This window comes from Artemia franciscana, chromosome 18 (genome assembly GCF_032884065.1).
Source record: "Artemia franciscana chromosome 18, ASM3288406v1, whole genome shotgun sequence".
Taxonomy (NCBI): domain Eukaryota; kingdom Metazoa; phylum Arthropoda; class Branchiopoda; order Anostraca; family Artemiidae; genus Artemia; species Artemia franciscana.
The window spans coordinates 6,185,299-6,209,106 of NC_088880.1; the positions used below are offsets into that span (position 1 = coordinate 6,185,299).

Here is a 23,808-nt window from a genome sequence, read left to right on the forward strand (position 1 = left end):
ATTCTACTCAAATAACAGGAATAACATTTTCAGAACTAAAAGCAGAGAAAAAGCAACTAGTAACTGAAAATTCAGGTAAAATTTGTTTTGTCAAAATTTCAATAGGTATAGGACCTGTCATGTAGGCAAATTTCATGGCCTCCTAGAGGGAGGAGGAGTGGAGGTATGTACTTTAAAATACCTTCCCGGGACATACTTTAGCCTGTAGACCCACCCTGAAAGTTTCATTTTCCTAACCTAAACCCTTTCCGAGATAGAAAGAAGTCAATTAACTAGAATTTTACCGGAGAGGGAAGTTTAGTTTCAAAATTAAAAACAGGGGTAAATTGCTAAAAAGTCTGCCATCAGAGGCATTCCCTAAATAGAGGAGCTCTGGTCATTAATTTACGACGGTCTGTTGATAATGCTTCATATTGAAGAACGTTCGTCACTTTTTTATGAAACTTTGCCACCCATTATAATTGATTGGCAATGTGATAGTATACTAAAGCCCTTAATATTCGGCTATATAACTAGTACCGACTCCAAAACCCGAGCTAAACAAATAGACAGCATCAGGCCTCAGAGCATATTTTTTTTTCTTTATCTTTAAAAATCCCCATGTGCGTTATTTATTAAAATTTATTATTTCGAAGTTCCAAACAACCCCTTTTAAAATGATTTGAAATCTACAAAGGAAAGAGATGGGCATTGTCTTTAAAGCATTTTGGAAGAGGCTCAACTTCAAAGGCATTACATAAATACCATGGAAAGTCTTTTAGACTGGAAATCCAAGTGTTTATGCCTTTCTTGTGTTATGTGTTCGTTTTGTTATTAGTATTTGTGCCTACTTAAATAGCCCTTATGGAAACAAATGGCTGCTCAATCTAAATTAAATAAAAATGGCTGCGCTATTTAAATAAAATGGCTGCGCGAATCAAATCTAGTTAATTTACAACGAAATATATACTACTATTCCTAACAACTCACTGGTGAACCAAGACAACTGAGGTCAAAATAGCTGCGCACACTTCTCCGCCGATCCATCTGCTGAAAGCTTCACTATTTACCTCCTCACATATAGCTCCAATTTCCCATAAATCCCCTCTTATCACCTAACCATGCCATTCAAAGACGAACTACTCTTTATTAGGTCCCAGAGAAGTGGCCAAAAATACAGTATTTCAAAATCTATCATCCTCATTCGTAAACTGTGGCCTAGCCATCTTTAATTTTTTTTTATTATTATTATTTTAGCCCTGGAAAGTGGAATTAACCCACAGTTTTACTACACCTACTAGTTTAATAAACGGTAAGTCAAACAAGTACCTAAGGATTTTTTTAGATGATTCTCCTGGAAAACATTTAAAGCCCTATTTAGCCCTACAGCTGCTTGTTTATTAAACGGTAAGTCAAATAAGTACCTAAGGCTTTTCTTAGATGATTCCACTGGAAAATATTTAAAGCCCTATTTGCCCTACAGCTACTTGTTTAATAAACGGTAAGTCAAACGAGTACCTAAGACTTTTCTTAGGTGATTCCCCTGGAAAACATTTAAAGCCCTATTTAGCCCTACAGCTGCTTGTTTATTAAATGGTAAGTCAAACAAGTACCTAAGACTTTTCTTAGATAATTCCACTGGAAGACATTTAAAGCCCTATTTGCCCTACAGCTACTTGTTTAATAAACGGTAAGTCAAACGAGTACCTAAGGCTTTTCTTAGGTGATTCCCCTGGAAAACATTTAAAGCCCTATTTAGCCCTATAGCTACTTGTTTAATAAATGGTAAGTAAAACGAGTACTAAAGGCTTTTCTTAGATGAAACCCCTGGAAACATTTAAAGCCCTATTTAGCCCTACGGCTACTTGTTTAATAAACGGTAAGTCAAACGAGTACTAGAGATTTTTCTTAGATGAAACCCCTGGAAACATTTAAAGCCCTATTTAGCCCTACGACTACTTGTTTAATAAACGGTAAGTCAAACGAGTACCAAAGGCTTTTCTTAGATGATTCCCCTGGAAAACATTTAATACATCTTCGATCTTCCTCAGCGTTCGAAAAGTTCACGCTTCAGAGTCTTAATTGACCATAGTCATTACTGTGGCCCCAATAATCTAATTGTAGTTCGCAGACTTCCCATTCTTCCCAAAAAAATTTTAACTGAGAAAAAACCACTTAGCGCTATGGCTCTTCTATTTTCTATATCTTTACTGCCTCTACCGCCTTTACTAAGATGGCTACCCAGGTAAATGATGCTATCAACTTGTTAGTTTTCTCGTTACTTAGCACAACCTATTCACCTTTATTCATTCGAGGCTTTATGACTTATTCACCTCGAAATAAATTTTCAATCCTATTCTTGCCCCCTGAATTCCTATATCCTCTCTAAACCTCTAAAATTAATTCAGTTTGCTAGCATTTTTAAACAGCACCCCAGTACCATCTATTCAATCTTCACCTAATTTCACATTCTATTTGATGCCATGTTCACCCATAGTCGTTGCCCGGTTCCTTTGCACTTAATAGGTTCTAATAGATAGTGATGATAACTTTTAACGTCAATAGCATCACTCCTATATACCCTAGTGTCCTGGATCGTTTCTGGCAGTCCTCAACTCACAGCACATAATCATAAAAGTTAGTCACGAGTACCATTTTAACCAACGGTTTATTTTATAGCCAAATTCCTAACTGGTTATGGATAGATTCCTTTATTCATGAAATTTTACTAATCTATTACTAGTGCTATTTTTCACCGGACACCAAGTTTACTTAAACTAGGATGTCATCTATCCTTATTTATACTGATCTGAACATTGAAGTTTCCTAATAAAATAACATAATTTATACCTGGAGTTTGGTTAATTTTTTCCTTTAGTTTTATGTAAGATTTATCTGGGTAGGGTGGTAATTTTTATCTGGTAAAATTTATCTGGGTAAGTTAGGAGTATTTTCACATCACATTTGAGATTATGTTCTCCCATAGTCGTCACCCGGTTCCTTTGGATTTGAAGATTCTAATAGATAGTGATTATAACTTTTAAAGTCAATAGCACCACTCCTATTAACCCTAGAGTCCTGGATCGTTTTTGGAAGTCGTCAACTCACAGCACATAATAAAAAAGTTAGTTATAAGTACCATTTTAACCAATGGTTTATTTTATAGCCAAATTCAGTACTGGTTATTGGTAGATTCCTTTACTCATGAAATTTTACTAATCTATTACTTTTGTCATTTTTCACCACAAACCAAATTTACCTAAACTAGTATGTCATCTATTTTTATTTATACTGATCTGAACAAAGTTTCCTTACAAAAAAACATAGTTTATATCTGGGGTTTTGTTCATTTTTTCCTGTAGTTGTATGTAAAATTTATCTGGGTAAGAGTTGCACACTCATAGAGTGTGCAACTCTTTTTTGGCCAACCGTCTACATTTTTTTAAGAATTAAATCTATCAAAGTATAGAAAAACAGATATAATATTTTTAAACCAAACGGTAGAAGCAATTAAATAACAAAGAAATGCGAATATTCCGACTTCACGTCGAGAAGCCTTTATCAAACGGAAAAAAACACGCACAAAAACAAACAAAACGAACTAAACTAAAATAGACAAAACATTTAAAGAAAATAAAAACAAAAAACAAAATAATAAATAAAACTCAAATCTTAATAATGATCAATGGGCAAATAGCGCTGAATCGAACAACAGTATTACCGATTAGGTAATACACCATAATGCACCATACTCTATGCACAATACTCATGTACAATACTCTAATGCACCATAATGCACCATACTCTATGCACAATACTCATGTACAATACTCTAATGCACCATAATGCACCATACTCTATGCACAATACTCATGTACAATACTCTAATGCACCATAATGCAAAACAGTTGGAGTTATAACAAGAAATCTTTTAGAACTTTCCTAATTCATCTTGAGCCTTACTCCCCACCTATATGTTCCATCTATTCCTTCTTCACTAACCCTGATACTTAAGTTTCCTATACTCCTAAAAAGAATGATATAAAACGTCTGAAATTGTTAGTCAAAATTTCAATACGATAAATGTTGTTATTAAACATCGTAACGTTCTTCTTCCTAGTTTTCATTTTACTTGAGTTACTGAATTTGTTATAGCCTAAAGAAAAGCAGTAGCGTAATTTTGTCAAAGTCCTGGAGGGGGGGGAATTGGAGGTAATCTTCCCAAATAAAGTGAGAAAAGAAGATAGATAGTCATAGAGCGAAGATAGTCATAGAACCTATAGTTTTCCAAGCGTTTGTTTAAATGGCACGGGTAAACGGCGAGAGTAAGTCTGCATCTCTTATTCAATACTTGCTTGTTATCTTTTAGCAAGTCACGCAGCCCAACTGTCTTAACTTGTAGTTGGGTTCACTCGGCTAACATTCTAGGCAGACAGGAAGCCGCTTTAGGCTTTGGACGCTTATTCCCCTTGCAATTCCAGTCAACTTGTTGGTCAACTAACTTTAAATTAACTTTTTATAATTGAAATTGTCTAAGTTTAAAAAATTGAATCAATCACCTTGCCTGACACTCATTGCTGAATGGCCCAATTTTGACTTTAGACCTTGTTTACGTGTCACTTCATGCAAATTAACCGTCCTGTGTCAATTCTAAATTCATAGTTCAACCTGCCTATGACCATAGGTAGACGTGCCTTGTTTACTTCTCATTCCAGGCAATCTAATGGTCCTATGTCAATTTTAAATTCCTGGTCAACCTACCTGAGACTCTAGGCATGCTTGACTAAGCAGCAAAACTGGTTGCTGCAAAAATATTTATATATATTTTAATAAGGGATTATAACAATTCAAAAACCTTAAAAAGGAAAAACAAAAATTTGAAGATTAGAAGATGTCGTTGTTAGAAATCGGATTTGCTTTAAAAATGAAATATCTTTGAACAGATTCAATGTATGAAGGCAGCAAATTGTCTGCGGTTAGAAGACAATTGACACTGAGAATCAATATACAAAAGCTTGCCGCATGCCTAGTGCCGGGGCCCGGCGGCTGGTAATTACAAAGATATTTGTATATATTTTAACAAGGGATTACAACAATTCAAACACCTTAAAAAGAAGTACCAAAAGTTTGAAGAAAAAGAACACGAAGTTTATCTACTCCAATTTGGAAGCAATTTGTGATCTGCAACTCTATTAGTTTCAAAGGTTTCAGTAAAACTTATCAATTACGATGCTTAATTAATGTACTCTTTCTTTTCCAAGCTTATTCCTTTATTTTTTTTTCATTTTCCAATCATTTTCGTTTTCTTTCTAAATTGCAAATCAAAATATTTTGATAAGTGTACTCACATAATCTTTTTATGCTTCTTGCCTCATTCGTGCAATGAAAATATTCAAGGATAACGCTTCTGTCTACAATTGTAGTAAATAATAATACTGAAGAAAATAAATTATTTTATTTTTGACAAGTCGAATTTAATTCGATTAGATTAAAGACACGGGAGCTCACAACATATTTTGTAACAGCTTTAGGACAACTCTTGTATCAAGATCTCCCCACGCTTTCATTTCAAGTTTGGACAATTTTAGTTTTTCCTGTTATCAAGCACTTGTTTCATAACTCTAGTGAATTTATAAATAAAACCATTTTATTTAATTTTTTTCTTAACTAAAACGAAGCTTGTAACATTTTAACCGAACAGTGAGCTTAATCAAAATGCTTATAGAAATGTTTTCCTTCTCAGATCTTGCACTCGATGTAAATGTTGACACGTGGGATGGGGGGGGGGAGAATAAAGAACTTTTGAAGAGGCATTTCATTCGGAAATAAATTCTTGAAATATTGATTGAAGAATCTTATCGTTACATTGATTTCATCTAAGCATCCCAAGAAATATAAGTGTTTAACATCAGTCTCTCGTTAGGTTCGACCTAACAAACTTAGCTAGCCTGGGAAATCTTACTGTTCTTTATGCAAACTTCAAAAAAGGCATCTATGCCAACTCTGAATTCACCATCCTCCACTCAGATAGCCAATTTTGGGGATTAATTCACAGTATCTTTAAAAATTCATAGAAATAATATGTAACTGTTTAATCAAGGTACTAAAAAAAATATAGACTTTAGTTACCTTGTGGTGTAGGCAACACGATCTTTTCCTGAGTTTCAGTACGCTTCAGTTTATCTTTGGGAAAATTTGTAACTCCATCAAGGAACTGTTGACGTTGCTTCTCGCTTGTAATATCTAAAAATAAATGTACATATCAGATAAAATGTAGATCAGAAGCATTGGCAGGAGAAGGCTGCAAAGAATCTGGCTCGGTTATGCAACTTGAGAGGGGTTGACCTTCTGTTCACAGAATATAACATCTACGTTCGCAGTTTTTATGACCCAAGGGCTAAGTTTACTTCAAATAAACCTCCCAAAATTTTCACACTCTGAATAGTTTATCATGCAGAGAATAATGCTATTTTAAGAAAAAGACTTTCATCTTTCCTGAAGGGTTTTCAGACCCCATACGGTGACAGTTGACTATAGTTACCTCGACTGCAGTTAATTCATTCATAGTTCTGACTCTACTTCTCACAATTAAAACATTAAAGTTTAATTCTTTCTCACTAAGTCAATGTCCATGTCTTTTGAGAAAATTTTCAGAAGAATCTAAATGGAGTTTTTTTTTTTTTTAAATATTCCTAAGACCACCTTTGTCAAAAATCCACAAGCTAATTCTTAATTTCCATTAGTGGCTACACCAGTGTTTCCACTTTCTCATTTTTCAAATCCCTAATAAAGAGCTGAAAAATCCCTAGAAATCCCCATCTTCAGTTCCAAAATCCCTAAAAGTCTCCCATTTTCTAATTACTCCCTGAGCCGCTTCTCCCTATCTCATTTTACCCGTACTATTCAAAGGTAACACATTTTGGCTTCTTAGATTGAAGTCTAGCTATCACTACCATATTAAAATGTCTTGTCATGCTGTTCGAAGTGCTTTTTAATCATCAGCTAAATACAAATAGCTTCAAATATACTTCAAATAATATTAAGCAAATAGAAAAGAAAATGTAATACTGTAATGTAGATTACAGTACAAGATGTTTAATACTGTTCAATCGTAACTGGTAAAACGTAATCAGACCTTATCTTCCCCTGATGAGTTTTCAACATTTTTTGTATGGTGGCTGAAGCTTTCACCGTTATCATGTGGTGAAGTAACTGATCATCTTAACATTCCACACTTTCTTCAGCCCTTTTCATTCCGTATTTTGTTTTTAGAATCCCCCGCAAAGTTAATGTTTTCAATTTATTCTGACGGTCAGTTTTTACTACTTTTGCAGCACTGAAAAACCTCTCGACATTGACATTTAAAAATGGAACAGTGGAGATAAATAATACTGGCGGTTTCAGGTTAGGATACAAATTCTGTTCCGGCAGCATTTTTTTTCACCAATACCAAACACCAGCAGGTCACGGCATCCATTGTTTTGACGTTTTCAATATCGATGAGGCTCTGCCTCCTCCACTCCTGCTCGGTTTTGGTTCCGTCCCATGGGATTTGTCCATACTTCCTAACAGAAGGTAGCAGAGAGGCAGGCTGAAGTGATTGGGCTGACACTAGGTCAACCATTTCAGCATATTTGTAAATGTCGTCTTCAAAATGTAATTTTTTCTGTATCTGGCCTACTCCTTTGATATGGAACGCATGTGTAGCTTTGAGAACTACTTCGATTGAATCAGGGGGGACGGCCGTATGTGACCTTGACGTACAGAGGGAATCTTGTCCTTTCGGACCGAAGTAAACGCTTTCAAGGGGAAGTTAAAACTTTCGATTATTCACATCGATTTCTAAAGCACTAGTTGAACCACATAGTCCTTATGCAGGAAGTTCAATGCTGAGACCAATGTTTTAAGCTTTGTTTATATCCCAAAACTAGAAATATTTTCTTTTCAAGAGCTCAAATTGTGCTTAAATTTGAATTTGTGATAAAAGTGATTGTTATATTTGTAAAGAACATAAAAAAAAGACATCGAGTGGTATGTTCACTTTATTTGTAAGTCAAAAAAATGAACAACAAAAAATTTACCAATTATAGTATGAAGGTTCATGATTTTCCCCTGGGCACGTAGGCTTGCCAAAAACACACAATCCATTTATTCCTACATGTGCTATTGTTTGTAACGGCTGTCAAATGCTGTCAGTTTGTTTGTCTGTTAAAAACTAGGGTAATGAAACGGTAAGAGAGGTCTTCGAATAGTTATAGCCTACCTCTATTATTCACGTCAGTACTTATAAAGCTGGCTACAAGTTCGAGTTCAAGTTTTTTTGATTTTGCACAAAAATCGTAAACATCATACAAGTACTGTGTCAAAAACGTACCCAATAAAACTATCAAAATATATCATAACTTTATTTATCTGACCTGTAAAAAAGTGACATGCTATCTACCAAATAATCTTATGAAAAAACAACCCAAAAATGACAAACCATATGACTCCATTTATCGAGAACAGTCCAAGCTGAAATTATTGTCTGAAGCCCATATCAGCATGGAACTGTTTCAAACAGTTCTTTGTTGCTAGTTTGTTACTTAGGACTCCTGCACATCTCAAAATCTGTGTGGTGTTGAAATTTTTTAAGCAACTGAAGAAGTTCTTCTCTGTGATTCCAAGTTCAATTTGCAAGGAAACAGATCCTAAATCGAATTATCCTGCTTCTCTGATCAAGAAGATGATGATGATGAAAAAATTAAAGGAAAACCCCCAAAATTTTCCCTAAAAGTCCATGGGAGAGGAAATATCCCTAGAAAATCCCCAAATCCCTAAAAAAAACTCTCGCTTCTAAAAGACTTAAAAAATCCCCATTTTAGGGGGGAAATCCCCATAGTGGAAACACTGGGCTACACATTGATTCTATTCAGTAACATGAGCGGCAAAAAATCAATTAGAACCCGGGAGCCAAAACGATCAGGGTGGATCTGATAAGGAGGGTAAAATGCTTGGAGTTGGCTTAAGTTCAATTATAATCAACTTCCGTTCAGCATTCAGACACATTCGTTATGGATAACAATGGATGAATTTAGTGTTATCCATTATAAATTGAGGCAAACTATAGCAACCGACAAATAGCAATGTTACAGGATGTCCATGGTTAGCGATAACAAAATGAAGTAACGCAAAAATAAATGAATTTTGAGACAATCTTTAGATCAACCTTTTTTCGTATTATTTTTCATTTATTTAATTACGGTCTCGTAGAAGTACAAACTGATCTTGGCATTTGCAATATAGCTTCTTCGACGCTTTTTCAGCACTTTTCCTACAGGGTAAACAAAAGAGTAGCAGAAATAGCATGCTGAGTTTGCAAGTTTGAATGTTTTTCTTTATTTAAATCCTAATTGAAACACTTTCTATATCGCTATGTCTTATGATATGCACTCATGATTTTGATAAAATTTAAGCTATGGCATAATCAGAAGATTTAGCTGCAAGAGAGGGAAAGGGGATATTGCTTTGAATATTATTATTTAAAAACAGCTGAAGATCTAAAAAATTGGCTTACAACTCTAGAACCATGTAATAAACTATTTAATTAACATAGTAATCAAAACTATTCTGTGTAAATTATCTCTCGTATAGGCTTCTAATAATTTATCAAAAGAACAATAGCTGGCGTAAAGTCCACTTGTATTAAAATAAAATACTGTAGCTGAAAGCTTGAAAAAGCTAAGTCTGCCCAACTCTTAAAAAGTTAATTAAGTAAAAAAAACTAGTTTTTTAACTGAAAGTAAGGAACAACACTAAAACTTAAAGCGAACAGAAATTACTCCGGATATGAAATGGGTTGTCCCCTTCGCAATCCCTCGCTCTTTACGCTCTAGTTTTTAATTGTTTTAAAAAGTAGAATTGTGGCAAAGAGTCAAACTTTAGCGTAAAGAGCGAGGGATTGCGGAGGGGACAACCCATTTCATATACGGAGTAATTTCTGTTCGTTTTAAGTTTTAATGTCGCTCCTTACTTTCAGTTAAAAAAACTAGTTTTTTATTTGATTTCTGAACGTTTTTGAATTAATGCGTGTTTGATTTCGGCTCTCCGTACATAAATTATTAAAATGAAATTTGCATGTTAATTCTTTTTTTGGCTAAATGGCTTTCTCTTAGTTTTGATCAGAAGATTTTGAGAAATAAGGGATAAGGAAGGAGGCCTAGTTGCCCTCCAATTTTTCGGTTACTTAAAAAGGCAACTAGAACTTTTAGTTTTTAGCGAACGTTTTTATTAGTAAAAAATATACGTAACTTAAGAATTAACTTACGCAACAAACTTTTATATTCTTATGTTTTTAATCGTATACATGAGGGGGTTTGTCCCCTTGTTATTACCTCGCTCTTCACACTAAATCTTAAGTTTTGTCCAAATTTTTCAAGAATGACCCCTGAATCAGAAAGGCCATAGAATAAATAGTTGAAATTACTAAAAATACTTTAGAATAAAGAGTGAAATATTTCTCTCCTCCTAAATGCCTCGATCTTTATGCTAAAGTATTTTTAGAACTCCTCATATGCGTAATAGTCTCTGTTCATTTTAAGTTTTAACGCTACTCCTTACTTTCAATTGAAAAAGCTTTTTCATGATTATATTTTCATTGTTTTTGTTTTAAATAGTGATGCTAGAGAATCTTGTCCCCTTTTCATTGAATTTCTCTTCCCCCATGAAATATTCCTCCAAGGAAAGATCCTCCCACATAGCCCCCTCCCCCAACCCCGCACCCAAACCAAAAAAATCCCCCTGAAGACGTCGGTACTTTTCCCAATAACCATTACTGTATGTAAACATTGATCAAAGTTTGTAACTTACAGCCCCTCCCCCCGGGTCTGTGGGGGAGTAAGTCATCCCCAAAGACATAGTTATTGTGGTTTTCGAATATGCGGAACAAAATGACTATCTCAAAATTGACTTTGGGAAAAAATGAGTGTGGGAGGGGGACTAGGTGCCCTCTAATTCTTTTGGTCACTTAAAAAGGGCACTAGAACTTTTCATTTCCGTTAGAATGAGCCCTCTTGCAACACTCTAGGACCACTTGGTCGATACGGTGACCCCTGGGGAAAAAAAACAAACAAATAAACACGCACCCGTGATCTGTCTTCTGGCAAAAAATACAAAATCCCACATTTTTGTAGATTGGACCTTGCAATTTTTGCTATAAGGTTCTCTGATACGCTAAATGCGATGGTGTGATTTTTGTTAAGATCCAATGACTTTCAATGGGTATTTCTCCGTATTTTCCAAAATAAGGCACATTTTCTCAGGGTCGTAGCTTTTGATGACAAAGACTGAATTTGATGAAACTTGTACATTTAAAATTAGCATAAAAATCCAATTCTTTTAATGTATCTTTTAGCATCGAAATTCCGTTTTTTAGAGTTTCGTTTACTATTAAGCTGGGTCGCTCCTTACTACAGTTCGTTACCACAAAGTGTTTGATTGCTTGACCGAAGAACGAGCGAGCTCGTGCCATTATTTTTTATTCGTCCTCACAAACTTCAACCATAATTACTCCTAGCTTCTTTGTTGCACTTAACACATATTGATTTTGGATGAGAAAACACTTAAAAGAAGAAAAGATTTTACTAACCTTCAGCCGTGGGAAGTACTAGCTTCTCTTGCGTTTCAACATCCTTCAGCTTTGATTGGCTGAAGTTTTCAAGCTGAGTTTTCAAATTGTTATCAACCTTTGGAAGATCCTTCACTGATGGGACAGCCATTAGATCTACAAAAATAGTAGCCCATAGAAATATAGAAAAATAGTAGCCTATAGAAAAATAGTAGCCTATAGAAATTCAATCACTAATACATAGTTCTGGTACTGAATTTTTGGTACTTTTGTAAGAATTAAATATGAATTCACTGCCTCCTTGACTTTAAAAAATGACCCATTTTTGGGAATTAAAAAAAAAAGGGAAACGTATATATCCGAAATGATATGTTCAAATCGTAGAGCACCAGAAAAAAAACATGCCATAACTTTTATAGGGAGCATAAGCTTTACAAAAAAACACAGGTATTGAGATAAGTTTGCTCCAATCACAGCCTGTCTCCCCTTTATCCTTGTAACGCATCCCTTCATAACTACCGTTCACCAACAACGACCAATGAGTAAAAGCGCTAGAAAAACTGACTTTGACTTTGAAAAATGACCCATTTTTGGGAATTAAAAAAAAAAGGAAACGTATATATCCGAAATGATATGTTAAAATCGTAGAACACCAGAAAAAAAAAACATCACTGTCAAAGCCAACATCGAAGAGTACATCAGATATAACTTAAAACTGTTTTCATGTATGCCCAACCCTTGATATAATAGAAATGATAACTTTTTCAAGGGTTTTTCAATAGTCCATTGTGGAAGAACCAGAAATCTGATCAATCTTTAAAGGGAGGATTCTCCCCACCCTCTGCGCAATTACAAGTTACGATAAGTAATTCTACCTAATCTTCTATGTATTTGGTATTAGGAATACCAGCATTGTTATTAATTTAGCATACATAAATATATAGTACATAAACACACACAAAAAATTGGTAGTTTTTGAGCCGTAAGCATACATATATTTTCTGTCCCAAAAAGATTCAGTCTTATTTACTTACGCTTTGGTTTCACCCAGCTAATGGACAATGCAACACTGGTGCCTTACTGTGCTGACTTCTTGAGTGCTATAAACAAAAGACTATCCAAGCACGACCTGCAAAGCGCAAGATTCTCTTGGCATCGTCGAATTTTATTTTTCTGTCATCTGCTTATCATGATACTGGGGGTCGGGGAAGCCATGTATCAAAGAACCAGTCCTGGCACATTTACAAAGGTTCTCTTACCACCCAGTAATTATAGAAGCATGATCAAGGGATTGAAACAACAGATGAATTTTCCTTGTTTAAAAAGAAAAAGTTTGAGAGACACATTTTCTCTCTCGATGCGATGATACTGGATATCAATCAGAAACAAGAACAAACAAGAGCAGAAACAAGACTGAAAACCAAAGGTCAAACACTCTTCAAAAATACTTTATTGTGCTTCTTCCCATCAGTGGGTAGGCTTAGTTATAGACTAACTCGTAGACTTCAGTGACCTTGTGCTGCAAGTAATACGATCTTCTCCTGAGTTTCAGCACACTTCAGTTTATTCTTGGGAAATATTGAAAACCATTAAGGAATTGTTGATGTAGCTTCATTTTCAGTTTATACCAACTGAATATGGTTATGGTTGTCAAAGCATTCAGGAGAAGCATAAGAAAAAACCATAGCATGAATGTTTTCAAATAAGCGTGTGAACTAAAGTTGATTGCGTGGTAACTAAAATTAATTGTTTGTTAAGTTATTAAAGTACTACTTTTGGCTCAGTGGTAAATGCGGGCTTGTCCTACCTTTCTTTAGTGCTACTTTACCCTTCAGATGCGACTTCCAGTTAATAAATAAAGCTAAATCTAGTTCAATTTTTTATTTTTATTTTTTTAAGTTTTAGAAATATAGAGTAATAGATAACTTTTGTTTCAGATTATAGACAAGAATCTGTAGACTTCAGTTACCTTGTGCCGTAGGCCACACGGTCTTTTCCTGAGTTTCAGTACGCTTCAGTTTGTCCTTGGGAAAATTTTTAACTCCGTCAAGGAATTGTTGACGTTGCTTCTCGTTGGCAATATCTATAAATAAATGTGCACATGAGATAAAACTTGGAGCAGAAGCATTGGCAGAAGGAAGGTGCAAGGGTGTATTGGGGGTGTATTGAGGTTGTAAGCCCAAACAAGCTTTGCTTCGGGCAATTTGTTTGCTTTGTTTTGTTTATTTACACGAATAAACCCATCTTTCTCTAAAACAAGGAGTATATTGCAGGAGGAGGGTGCAAGTAGTGTAGCTGGAGGAGGGGTAGACTAATCAGTCACGGAACATAATATCTATGTCTGCAGTTTGTATGACATAAGGGCTAAATCTATTTCGAAAAAGCCTCCCTAAATTTATTGACTTAGAATTCAGCTACTTTGCACTGAAAAATGCTATTTTAAGCAATAGTGTTTCATCATTTCTCAAGAGCGTTCATACCCTGACGATGGTAGTTGATTATAATTAGCTTGACTACAGTCTACAATCAATTCAACCATAGTTTTCACTCAATATTTGATTATAATCCGACGTTAAAGCTTGATTCTTTGTCAGTATGTTCAATTATCAGATTGTTGGGCAGAATTTTCAAAAGGATTTAAAAGGATTTTTTTTTTTAAATAGCCTGAAACCGCCTTTGTCAAAAATTCGAAAACCCACAAGCAAAATTCCTAATTTCCATATTCCGGAAATTGTTATATTCTATTCTGCAAGAGCAGCAACAAAAGGTCTATTAGAGTTTGAGGGTCAAAATTTTAAGCAGCTTTAACCGCGGAGGGTAAAATAATTGAAGTTCAACCATAATTATTCTACATTAAAGGTCCAAACGCACTCGTTATGATGACAAAGAACAAACTTAGTGCCCCTTATTGTAAATAAGGGGTGTGACCACAGTGGGTGTCACCAAAAATAGAATATATTAAAAATAATGGATCTTGAGATGATTTTCAGATTGATCATTTTTTTAGTAACGATCTAGGGAGAATACCTAACTGATCTTGGCTTTTGTAATATAACTTTTTTAACTCTTGTAACCTCGTAGCAGAAGGTAAACCAAAGTGCAGCAAAAATAGACTGCACATTCTATGAAGAAATTCATGTTGCAAGTTCAATTGCAAATACTTTTATGGCACTTGGTCTTACGATATGCATTGATGATTTAAAAAGTAAATAAATAAGGTACGGCACTATCTGAGGGTTTAGTCCTAGGAGGGGGACAGGGAAAATTGTATGGAGTATTACTATTTAAAATGGCTATCTAATAAAATATAAAATTATAACACATATTTTTGTGTTAACTATAATTTTATAATTCAATAACTTAATAATTTAATAATTATAATAATTTATAATAATAATTGCTATAGGGGTATTGTGCGGAGTATACTATTTAGAATTGCTACAGATTAAAAAACAAGTCTACAACCGAATGTCCATTTAATAAACTATTTAATTTAGGAAGAAATCAATGCAAATGAGATCTTAAATAGGTTTTTATTAATTTTCCGAAAGAGCGAGAGCTGGTGCGAAAGTTGGCGTAAAGTCCGCTTTTATTGCATTAGTGTTGTTGAAAGCTTGAAAAAGCTAAGTCTGTCCAGCCCGTAGCCAGTTATTATTTTATTTGACCGAAGAAATAGCGAGCTCTAGCCATTATTTTTTATTTGTAGTCACATTTTTCAACCATAATTGCTCCTAGCTTCTATATTGCACTTAATACAGAGTGGTTTTGGAGGGGAAAACACTTAAAAGAAGAAAAGATGTGACTAACCTTCAGCAGTGGGAAGCACTAGCTTTTCTTGGGTTTCAACATCCTTCAGCTTGGATTGGCTGAAATTTTCCAACTGGGTTTTCAAAATGTCATCAGCCTTTGGCAGATTCTTTACTGATGGGGAGGCCATTAGATCTACGAAAATACTAGAGCTATATTAATTAACTTGCTAGTACATATAGTATATCGTACCCAAAAGCAAAGGTAGTATTCCGTAGATTTTATTCAAGACTAAATAAAAAAAACAAGTTTTTTTTAACTTAAAGTAAGGAGCGACATTAAAATTTAGAACGGACAGAAATTACTTCGTATATGAAAGGGACTGTTTCCTCACCAACGCCCCGCTCTTTACGCTAAGGTTTGACTCTTTCTCTCAACTATACTTTTTAAAACAGTAAAAAACTTTAGCGTAAAGAGCGGGACGTTGATGAGGAAGCAGCCCCTTTCATATACGAAGTAATTTCTGTTCGTTTTAAATTTTAATGTCGCTCCTTACTTTCAGTTAAAAAAAATACTTGTTTTCTTATTCAATTTCTGAACGTTTTTGAATCAATGCATGTTTTGATTTTGGCTCTCCGCAGAGGAATAATTAAAACGAAATTTGCATGTTTTTTGTCTTGTTTTGGCTAATTGGCTTTCTCATAGTCTTGATCGAATGATTTCGAGAAAAAAAAGAGTGGGGGAGGAAGCATAGTTGCCCTCCTATTTTTTGGCTTCTTAAAAAGGCAACTAGAACTTTTAATTTTTTGCGAATGTTTTTATTTGTAAAAGATATACATAAATTATAAATTAGCTTATGTAACGAGCTTTTGTATCTCATTTTCTTATTGCAATTATAAGGGGGGTCACCCCCTCGTCACTACCTCGTTCTTTACACTAAAGCTTAAATTTTGTCCCAATTCATTAAGAATGACCCCTGAATCACAAAAGCCATAGAATAAATAGTTGAAATTACTAAAAATACTTTAGCGTAAAAAGCGAAGTATTAGGAGGAGTTGAGCCCCTCATATGTGTAATAATTTATGTTCGTTTTAAGTTTTAATGCTGCTCCTTACTACCAGTTGTAAAACTTTTTCATATATATTTTTTCATTGTTTTTTTTTAATAATGCTAGAAAATCCCGTTCATAGAAATTTTCTTCCCCCATGACAAATTCCTCGATGGAAAGCTCCCCCAACATATCCCCCTCTTCTCAACCCTTCCCCAACCAAAAATCCCCCTTAAAACGTCTGTACACTTCCCAGTAACCATTACTATATGTAAGTACTGTTCAAAGTTTGTAACTTGTAGCCCCTCCCACGGGAACTGTGGGAGAGTAGTGGTCCCCAAAGACATAGTTCTAAGGTTTTTGACTATGCTGAATAAAACGGCTATCTCAGAATTTTGATCCGTTGACTTCGGGAAAATAATTAGCGTGAGAGTTGGAGTGCCCTCCAATTCTTTTGATCACTTAAGAAGGGCACTAGAACTTTTAATTTCCGTTAGAATGAGCCCTCTCGCAACATTTTAGGACCACTGGGTCGATACGATCACCCCTGAGAAAAAAAACAAACAAACACGCGTCTGTGATCTGCCTTCTTGCAAAAGATACGAAATTCCACATTTTTGTAGATAGGAGCTTGAAACTTCTACAGTAGAGTTCTCTGATACACTGAATCTGACGGTGTGATTTTCGTTAAGATTCTATGACTTTTAGGGGGCGTTTCCCCCAATTTTCTAAAATAAGGCAAATTCTCTCAGGGTCGTAACTTTTGATGGGTTAGACTAAACTTGATTAAACTTATATATTTAAAATCAGCATTAAAATGCGATTCTTTTGATGTAGCTATTGGTATCAAAATTCCATTGTTTAGAGTTTTGGTTACTATTGAGCCGGGTCTCTCCTTACTACAGCTTGTTACCGCGAACTGTTTGAAAACAGTTTGTTTGTTTGAGGACAGGGAAACAAATGTAGCAAAGGGTAATTACCCGCCATGGATTTTAATAAGTAGGCTACTTTTTGGTACTTCTAAAAAAAAAAAAAAAAAAAGAAAAAAAAAATATCTTTTTTTTCTATATCTTGAAAAACGACCAAAAAAATTTCGTGAATTTGTTTTAAAACTATAAAACAAAAGTAACATACGAAAAACTTGCACAGGGAACATAAATTTAAAAAAGAACATACGCATTGGGATAATTCTGTCCCAATCACAGCCAGTTTCCCTTTAAACTTTTAAGGCACCCCTTTACTGAGCTGTAAGGCTCAGTAAAAATGGCCAAAGAGCAAAATCACCAGAAGAGCTTTGCTGCTTTCTAACTCCATTTTCGAAAGACAGTTTACGAAACACCCTTTCGTTTCGGAACACCGATATTCAACACCAATAATGATACTGAGAATATCGTCAAAGCCAATACCGAACGCAAAGCTAATTGTTTTTTTTTATGGAGTTTTATGGAATAAAAATAACATAAACTTTTTGAGTCGCCACATTTTGTACAAAACAACTTTCTGTTCTCTATGGTTATATTGCGTAACACAGAAATATTAAAATTTATTTTGGAAACTGCCACATTTCCAGAAAAAAATATTGCTCGGCGCTCAGGTAAGTGACTCATTTGAAGTTTTACTAGTAATTAAACAAAAACTTCACAATTAATATGTGCACTTTTTTTGTGTTTATTTTGTATTAGAAGAATGTAAATTAGGGCATTGATTTTTGAAAATATAAAGCTGTTGAATGAACTTGGATACGAAAGGCTCTAAAGTAAAACAGTTCAAAATAGGGATGAAACCTTTTTATTGACAGTGAATAGATACAAAATTAACTGGATATTTCGATCACATATACAGTGTTCATCGTCAGCAGTAAAACTAAAAGACATGAATAAAGCCAAACAAAATTTATACCTAATAAACTAATTACATATAGTTTATTGCTCTTATTTTTTTCAATGCAACAGCGGAGGCTAATCTCTTTGATCTTTTTGGTTCCGGTTCATTAGATTTATCTGACATATTACGTGGACAGAGGTCATAGCTTTTAGTTGAGGTGATATTTACTTTATTTGAACTTAGTAAATTATCATAAATTGAATTCAATCCAAATTCACCTGTATCTCTGTTTATGGAATTATTCTTGAATAAAATTTTTTGAAGAAAAAATTCCAAAGAAACTGATTAGAAAGGATGGACCTGGTATGCCAATAACAACTAACTAATCTTCAGCTCTATTTTCCTCAGCAGTATTCTTAAATAACCATGTTTTACTATTTTCAATCACTATAACGCATCTATGGCCATCACTACCCCGTTGAATCATTACAGCAATTACCAGGTCGTGGTAGCACCCACCATGGGAACTACTCATGTATCTTAATACTATGGTAACCAGCAACTAACGATTAAAGATAGTCCAACATGAGCTTATGCATCCCAAATAAAAACATTGCTTGGTTAATAATAATGAAAAAGTTACTTTTTGAAATCTGATGCTAAGTTTTCTTAAGCTCTGATAGTTCTGGTATTTACCCTATTTTTCATAAAAAAGATGTCAGTTCAATTCGTTCTTATTATTTCCGTTTTTCCCGTTTTCTATTGTATCTGCCTCCATGGTATAGGAATAGGAGCCTCATATCTATTTATAGTTTCCTGGATATTGGGTCGAAGCTCACAGAGCTTGCTGGCAAAATACCCCAGTCTACTTATAAGTATCTGCCCGCCCACGGAGGCCTTACTCGTTTGCTTTAGTTTCTTGTTTTTTCTGTTTTGTGTAGTGTTTGTTTTGTTTCTTTTATTGATACTCCGCTTTGATTTTTTGTAGCGGGTCAAAAATAAATTATTATTATTATTAAAAGCTCTGATAGTGAACTGAGTCAACCAGTGAGTAACTGAGAAATCCTTTTTCTTTTCTCTGTAATGGTTTTATTTATCACGGAAAACACACAGATGATATGTCATACCATAGCTGGTCTTTTATCTTTTCGCCAGCCTCATTAGATGTATTAAATAAAAAAAACAAGTTTTTAAACTGAAAGTAAGGAGCGACATTAACACTTAAAACGAACAGAAATTACTCCGTATATGAAAGGGGCTTTTCCCTCTTCAACGCCCCGCTCTTTACGCTAAAGTTTGACACTTTCTCTCAACTCTACTTTTTACAACAGTAAAAACTTTAAAATCTGTAAAAAACGGTAAAAATCTGATGGTGTCATTTTCGTTAAGATTCCACGAATTTTAAGGGGTGTTTCCCCCTATTTTCTAAAATAACGCAAATTCTTTCAGACTCGTAACTTTTGATGGGTGAGACAACTTGATGAAACTTATATATTTAAAATCAGCATTAAAATGCAATTCTTTTGATGTAACTATTGGTGTCAGAATTTCGCTTTTTAGAGTTTTGGTTACTATTGAGCCAGGAACTGTTTGATAATCTCAGGAAGTTGGGAGATCGATCAGTTGATTAAAATCTGTATATTTTCACCGTTCAGAAGGCAACCAGCCTCCTTTTTGAAGTCTTTGGTACTTCAGGCATCAATATCTTTACTGAAAGCAAAATAATCAAAGGGGTCAAAAAGGACATGTCAGCGGGGTGAACTTTGTTTGCACTGCCCTATTGACGAGAGCAACAAAATGTAAAAGAAAAACAGTTTATATAAATAGCTTACTTAGATACAGGCATAGGATTTAGTGAAAAGGATGATATATTTTAACTTTTGAAGTGAATATACTAGAAAGACTTTGGTATAAATATTTGCAAAATTCTGTAAAGTTTTGAAACCCCTCTTAAAAAGCATATACATTTTACATTTCTATTGATTCCAGTTGCTCGAGGCTCAGTTTAAAAAGGATGTTAAACGATCATGTAACTCTTTTAAACCAAAAAGCTCAGTAAGTATTTCGTATATGGTTTTGGAATGCTCTCTAAATCGAAGAATTGTGGTATTTGTTTAATCATAAAATGTTTGGCCTACACACTTGAGAAACCTAAGGAATGACCTTGGCCCCATAGCTTCATAGCCCCAACAACCCCTCTCCCTTGAAACTAATCAATACAGAGGTTTTGAATCTTTTTCCACTCGTAATATCTCAGGGATTATTCAGGGCTAGGATTGAAGCTTCTAAAGTAAGATTTTGGGCTCAACTCCTCCAAATCCCTCAACTGAATTAATATACAGTTGTTGTATTTCTTTTGCCTTGTGATTATCCAGTGATAATTTATTGGAGTTATCTTCAGTGATAAAACGAGTGTCCGAAATCGAAATGCGCCTACTTAGTATTTTAGAGAGACAAGCTAGATTCAATATTTGATGTTTAATAAGTCGGAATTTCTTTCGCTTTCATTTTAATTGTATTCTTTTTTTTCTTCTCGAATTTCTGTGTATTTGCTAATTTGTTTAAATTGCCCCCCCCCCTCTTTTTCTCTTTTGAGAAAGACTTCAGGATGTGGAACTGGAAAACTTATATTCTATTTATTACAAAAATCTGCTTTCTTTTTTTGATGTTTACTGTCTTACGAAAACTTTTACCTGACTCTATTTTAATTAAAATGGAAAGGCAAATGGAAATGGAAATAAAAAAACATTTAACATACACCAATGTAAAGCTTGCTCATTTTAAGGGACACAAAGTAAATGTTCTCAGTGAACCACCTGAAAGCAACCACTTATCCCCCCCCAAGAAAAGCTGTTAGTTTATAGATAACTGTTGATAAAAATACCCATGGAACAGGGCTAACAATTGATATTCTCTCAATGACAGGAGAATGAACTTATTTATTTATATTTGCTAAATAAATAATGACAAAGATTGGAGGCCCAAGGCCTATTTTAAGCTAATATCTAAGAAAAAGTATGTCTTTTAAAAAACGTAAATTATAGTCGGCACCCTATCGAATATTCTAATATAAATTCTGTGAAATTCTGTATAATTTCAGAGAAATTTAATGAAACCAAAGTGGGATATAACCTTCTTTTCGACGCAATAATTCTTTCCTTAATATATTTATTTTCCTTTCTTTCTTTAATATATTTAACTAGTATCTGCTTTTTCTTCACAATTGTTGATGATTTTAACTGAATTTTAGAATTTACGGAAAGGTGAGTTTTTAATTGTATGTAAATAATCTGTTTGCAAAAAAAAATGATGTGACTCAAAACACATTTTTTTTATCAGTTGAATATTTTTCACAAAGAATAAATCAGATTTTAAAAGGCAGAGTTATTTCTCTCTCCATAAATTATATTTCTTTATCAGTCTGGATCTGTAGCTCAGCATTAGTTACCCCGGTTCTAAAAAGAAATGGCCATTCTTCTTTCTAGAAATAAGGAATATCATTGGTGGCTTGTGAATATTGTTCACTGAAATTAACCAATGAAATACGTGCGAACTTTTTAATGCGGAAGGATAGGTCAACAACGTCTCCTTTTCTCTTTGATGGAACCTTTTGCAGGAAATGGCAATTGTCGACTTATTACACGTATATTTCGGAATGAAGTTGGTGCAGATAATAAATGACGAAGATAATAGATGACTTGTTCATTGGAGTTGCAAAACTAGATAAGAACTAAAACGGATAAAGAAATGTTTTGATTGCAAAAAGTTGTTGTTGAAGGATAATAAATATTCTTTGAGCTTTAGATAAGAATTTAGACTAAAAAAAAAGAAAAGAAAGATGATGTCATCTGCAATTCTTATAAATATAGTGACCTGCAACTAATCGCAGTTTTTGTGAAATTAAAAAAAATCGGGGACAAAATCTAGAGTTGGTGCAAAGACCAAAGAAGCCTATTTAGGACCCTTCGACTATATATCATTTTCTTCTATATAATTCTTGTCTCATAAAGGCTAGGTTAATGAAAATACAAATCCAATTATAGGCAGCGGAATAGCGCTGACTAAGTAAAGAGCGATGTGGGCAAAATGAATAAATTATTTATTTTATATTTTTTACAAAGGTATTTAGCATAGGAGTTGGGGAAGATACTTCAGAAGTAGCTCATTTGATTGAAATTAAATTTCTAGTGGCCCTTTTAAGAGTCAAATGTGATTGGAGAGCAACCAGCCCACCTCCCACAACCATCAATTCTCCAAACACATCTAATCAAATTTTGAGATAGCCATTCTGTTCAACATAGTCGGAAGGTAGGATACATTGTCTTTGGAGATGCCACTCCCCCCCCCCCATCCTCACGTGGGGCAAGGGCTATAAGCATGTAATATCGGCTACTGAGGATAGGTGGGAATGATTGACCTTTAGTGTCCAAAAAGACAAAGGAAATTTAGGTGAACCTTTCATAAATGTTGAGGGGACTATTCAACTATATCAAAACATGTTATTTGCACGCTTGTTATAAAAAGGATGGAACTCCATGGATGACTGAGAGTCTTAATTTGGAACTTCCGGGAAATGATGAGAGGGGTAATCATTTGACCAAAAAGGCAACATTTACAAGCTGTGACAACTGCTACTACTATTACTAATACTACTATAACTACTACTACTACAACTACTACTACTACCACTATAACTACTGCTGCTGTAGCGAATACTGCCAAGTCTGAGAGTCTTTATTTGGAACTTCCGTGAAATGATGAGAGGGATAATCCATTGACCAAAAAGGCAATATTTACAATCTGCTACTACAAATACTACTACTAATACTACTATTACTACTACTACAACTACTACTACTAGAACTACCACTACAACTCCTGCTGCTGTAGCGAGTACTACCAAGTCTGAGAGTCTTCATTTGGAACTCCCAGGAAATGATGAGAGGGATAATCAATTGACCAAAGAGGCAATATTTACAAGCTGCTACTACTTCTATTACTACTACTACAAATACTACTACTACTACTGCAACTACTCCTACTACCACTACAACTACTGTTGCTGTAGCGAGTACTACCCAGCCTAACAATATTAAATGAAAATTTACATTGTCAAGTCTGACAATGTTTAGGGAAAAGTTAAACTACATTAGAACATACTGTACGCATACAGATTGTCAAATAGGCATATCAACAATATATTTGTAATGGCTTACCGTATCAGGCTGATACTTCCAGGGCATCATGAAGGGATGTTCAACTCAGGGGTGAAGCTGAGTTTCGAGTTTAGAGGGGGGGCATAAAGAATGTACCGACTATATCGTCCAGTATGCCGAGAATTGCGGACACAAATTAAATTTCCAAGCTAAATAGGTAAGAGTTCTAAGGAGTTGGCGCTGCATGATCGCACCTTGAAATTTTGGGGGAAGGGAGGAGAAACCTCCTCCCATCCCCTAGCTGTGCCCCTGGTTCAACTGACAAAAGACAGTACGTACATGCTGTTATTATTATTAATACTGCTATTGCTACTGTTGCTACCACTACTACAAATACAACACTACTACAAATACAACACTACTACTGCTACTACTGCTCCTACTACTAC

General features: G+C 34.6%; 1 protein-coding gene across 19 annotated transcripts in view; it reads right to left on the reverse strand.

Moving 5' to 3' along the window:
* Nucleotides 1-23,808, reverse strand: part of LOC136038542 (repetitive organellar protein-like) — a 223,826-nt gene that overhangs the window by 191,939 nt on the left and 8,079 nt on the right. For 18 of the 19 annotated variants that reach the window (XM_065721691.1, XM_065721690.1, XM_065721689.1 and 15 more), the window contains exons 2-5: nucleotides 15,392-15,526; nucleotides 13,554-13,667; nucleotides 11,606-11,740; nucleotides 6,109-6,222 (exon numbers count right to left, since the gene is read on the reverse strand). In XM_065721691.1, coding sequence (XP_065577763.1) covers nucleotides 6,109-6,222; nucleotides 11,606-11,740; nucleotides 13,554-13,667; nucleotides 15,392-15,521 — 493 coding nt within the window. In that variant the 5' untranslated portion in view covers nucleotides 15,522-15,526. Of the gene's footprint in view, nucleotides 1-6,108; nucleotides 6,223-11,605; nucleotides 11,741-13,553; nucleotides 13,668-15,391; nucleotides 15,538-23,808 lie in introns of all 19 variants that reach the window. The other variant, XM_065721680.1, reaches the window with a different exon arrangement.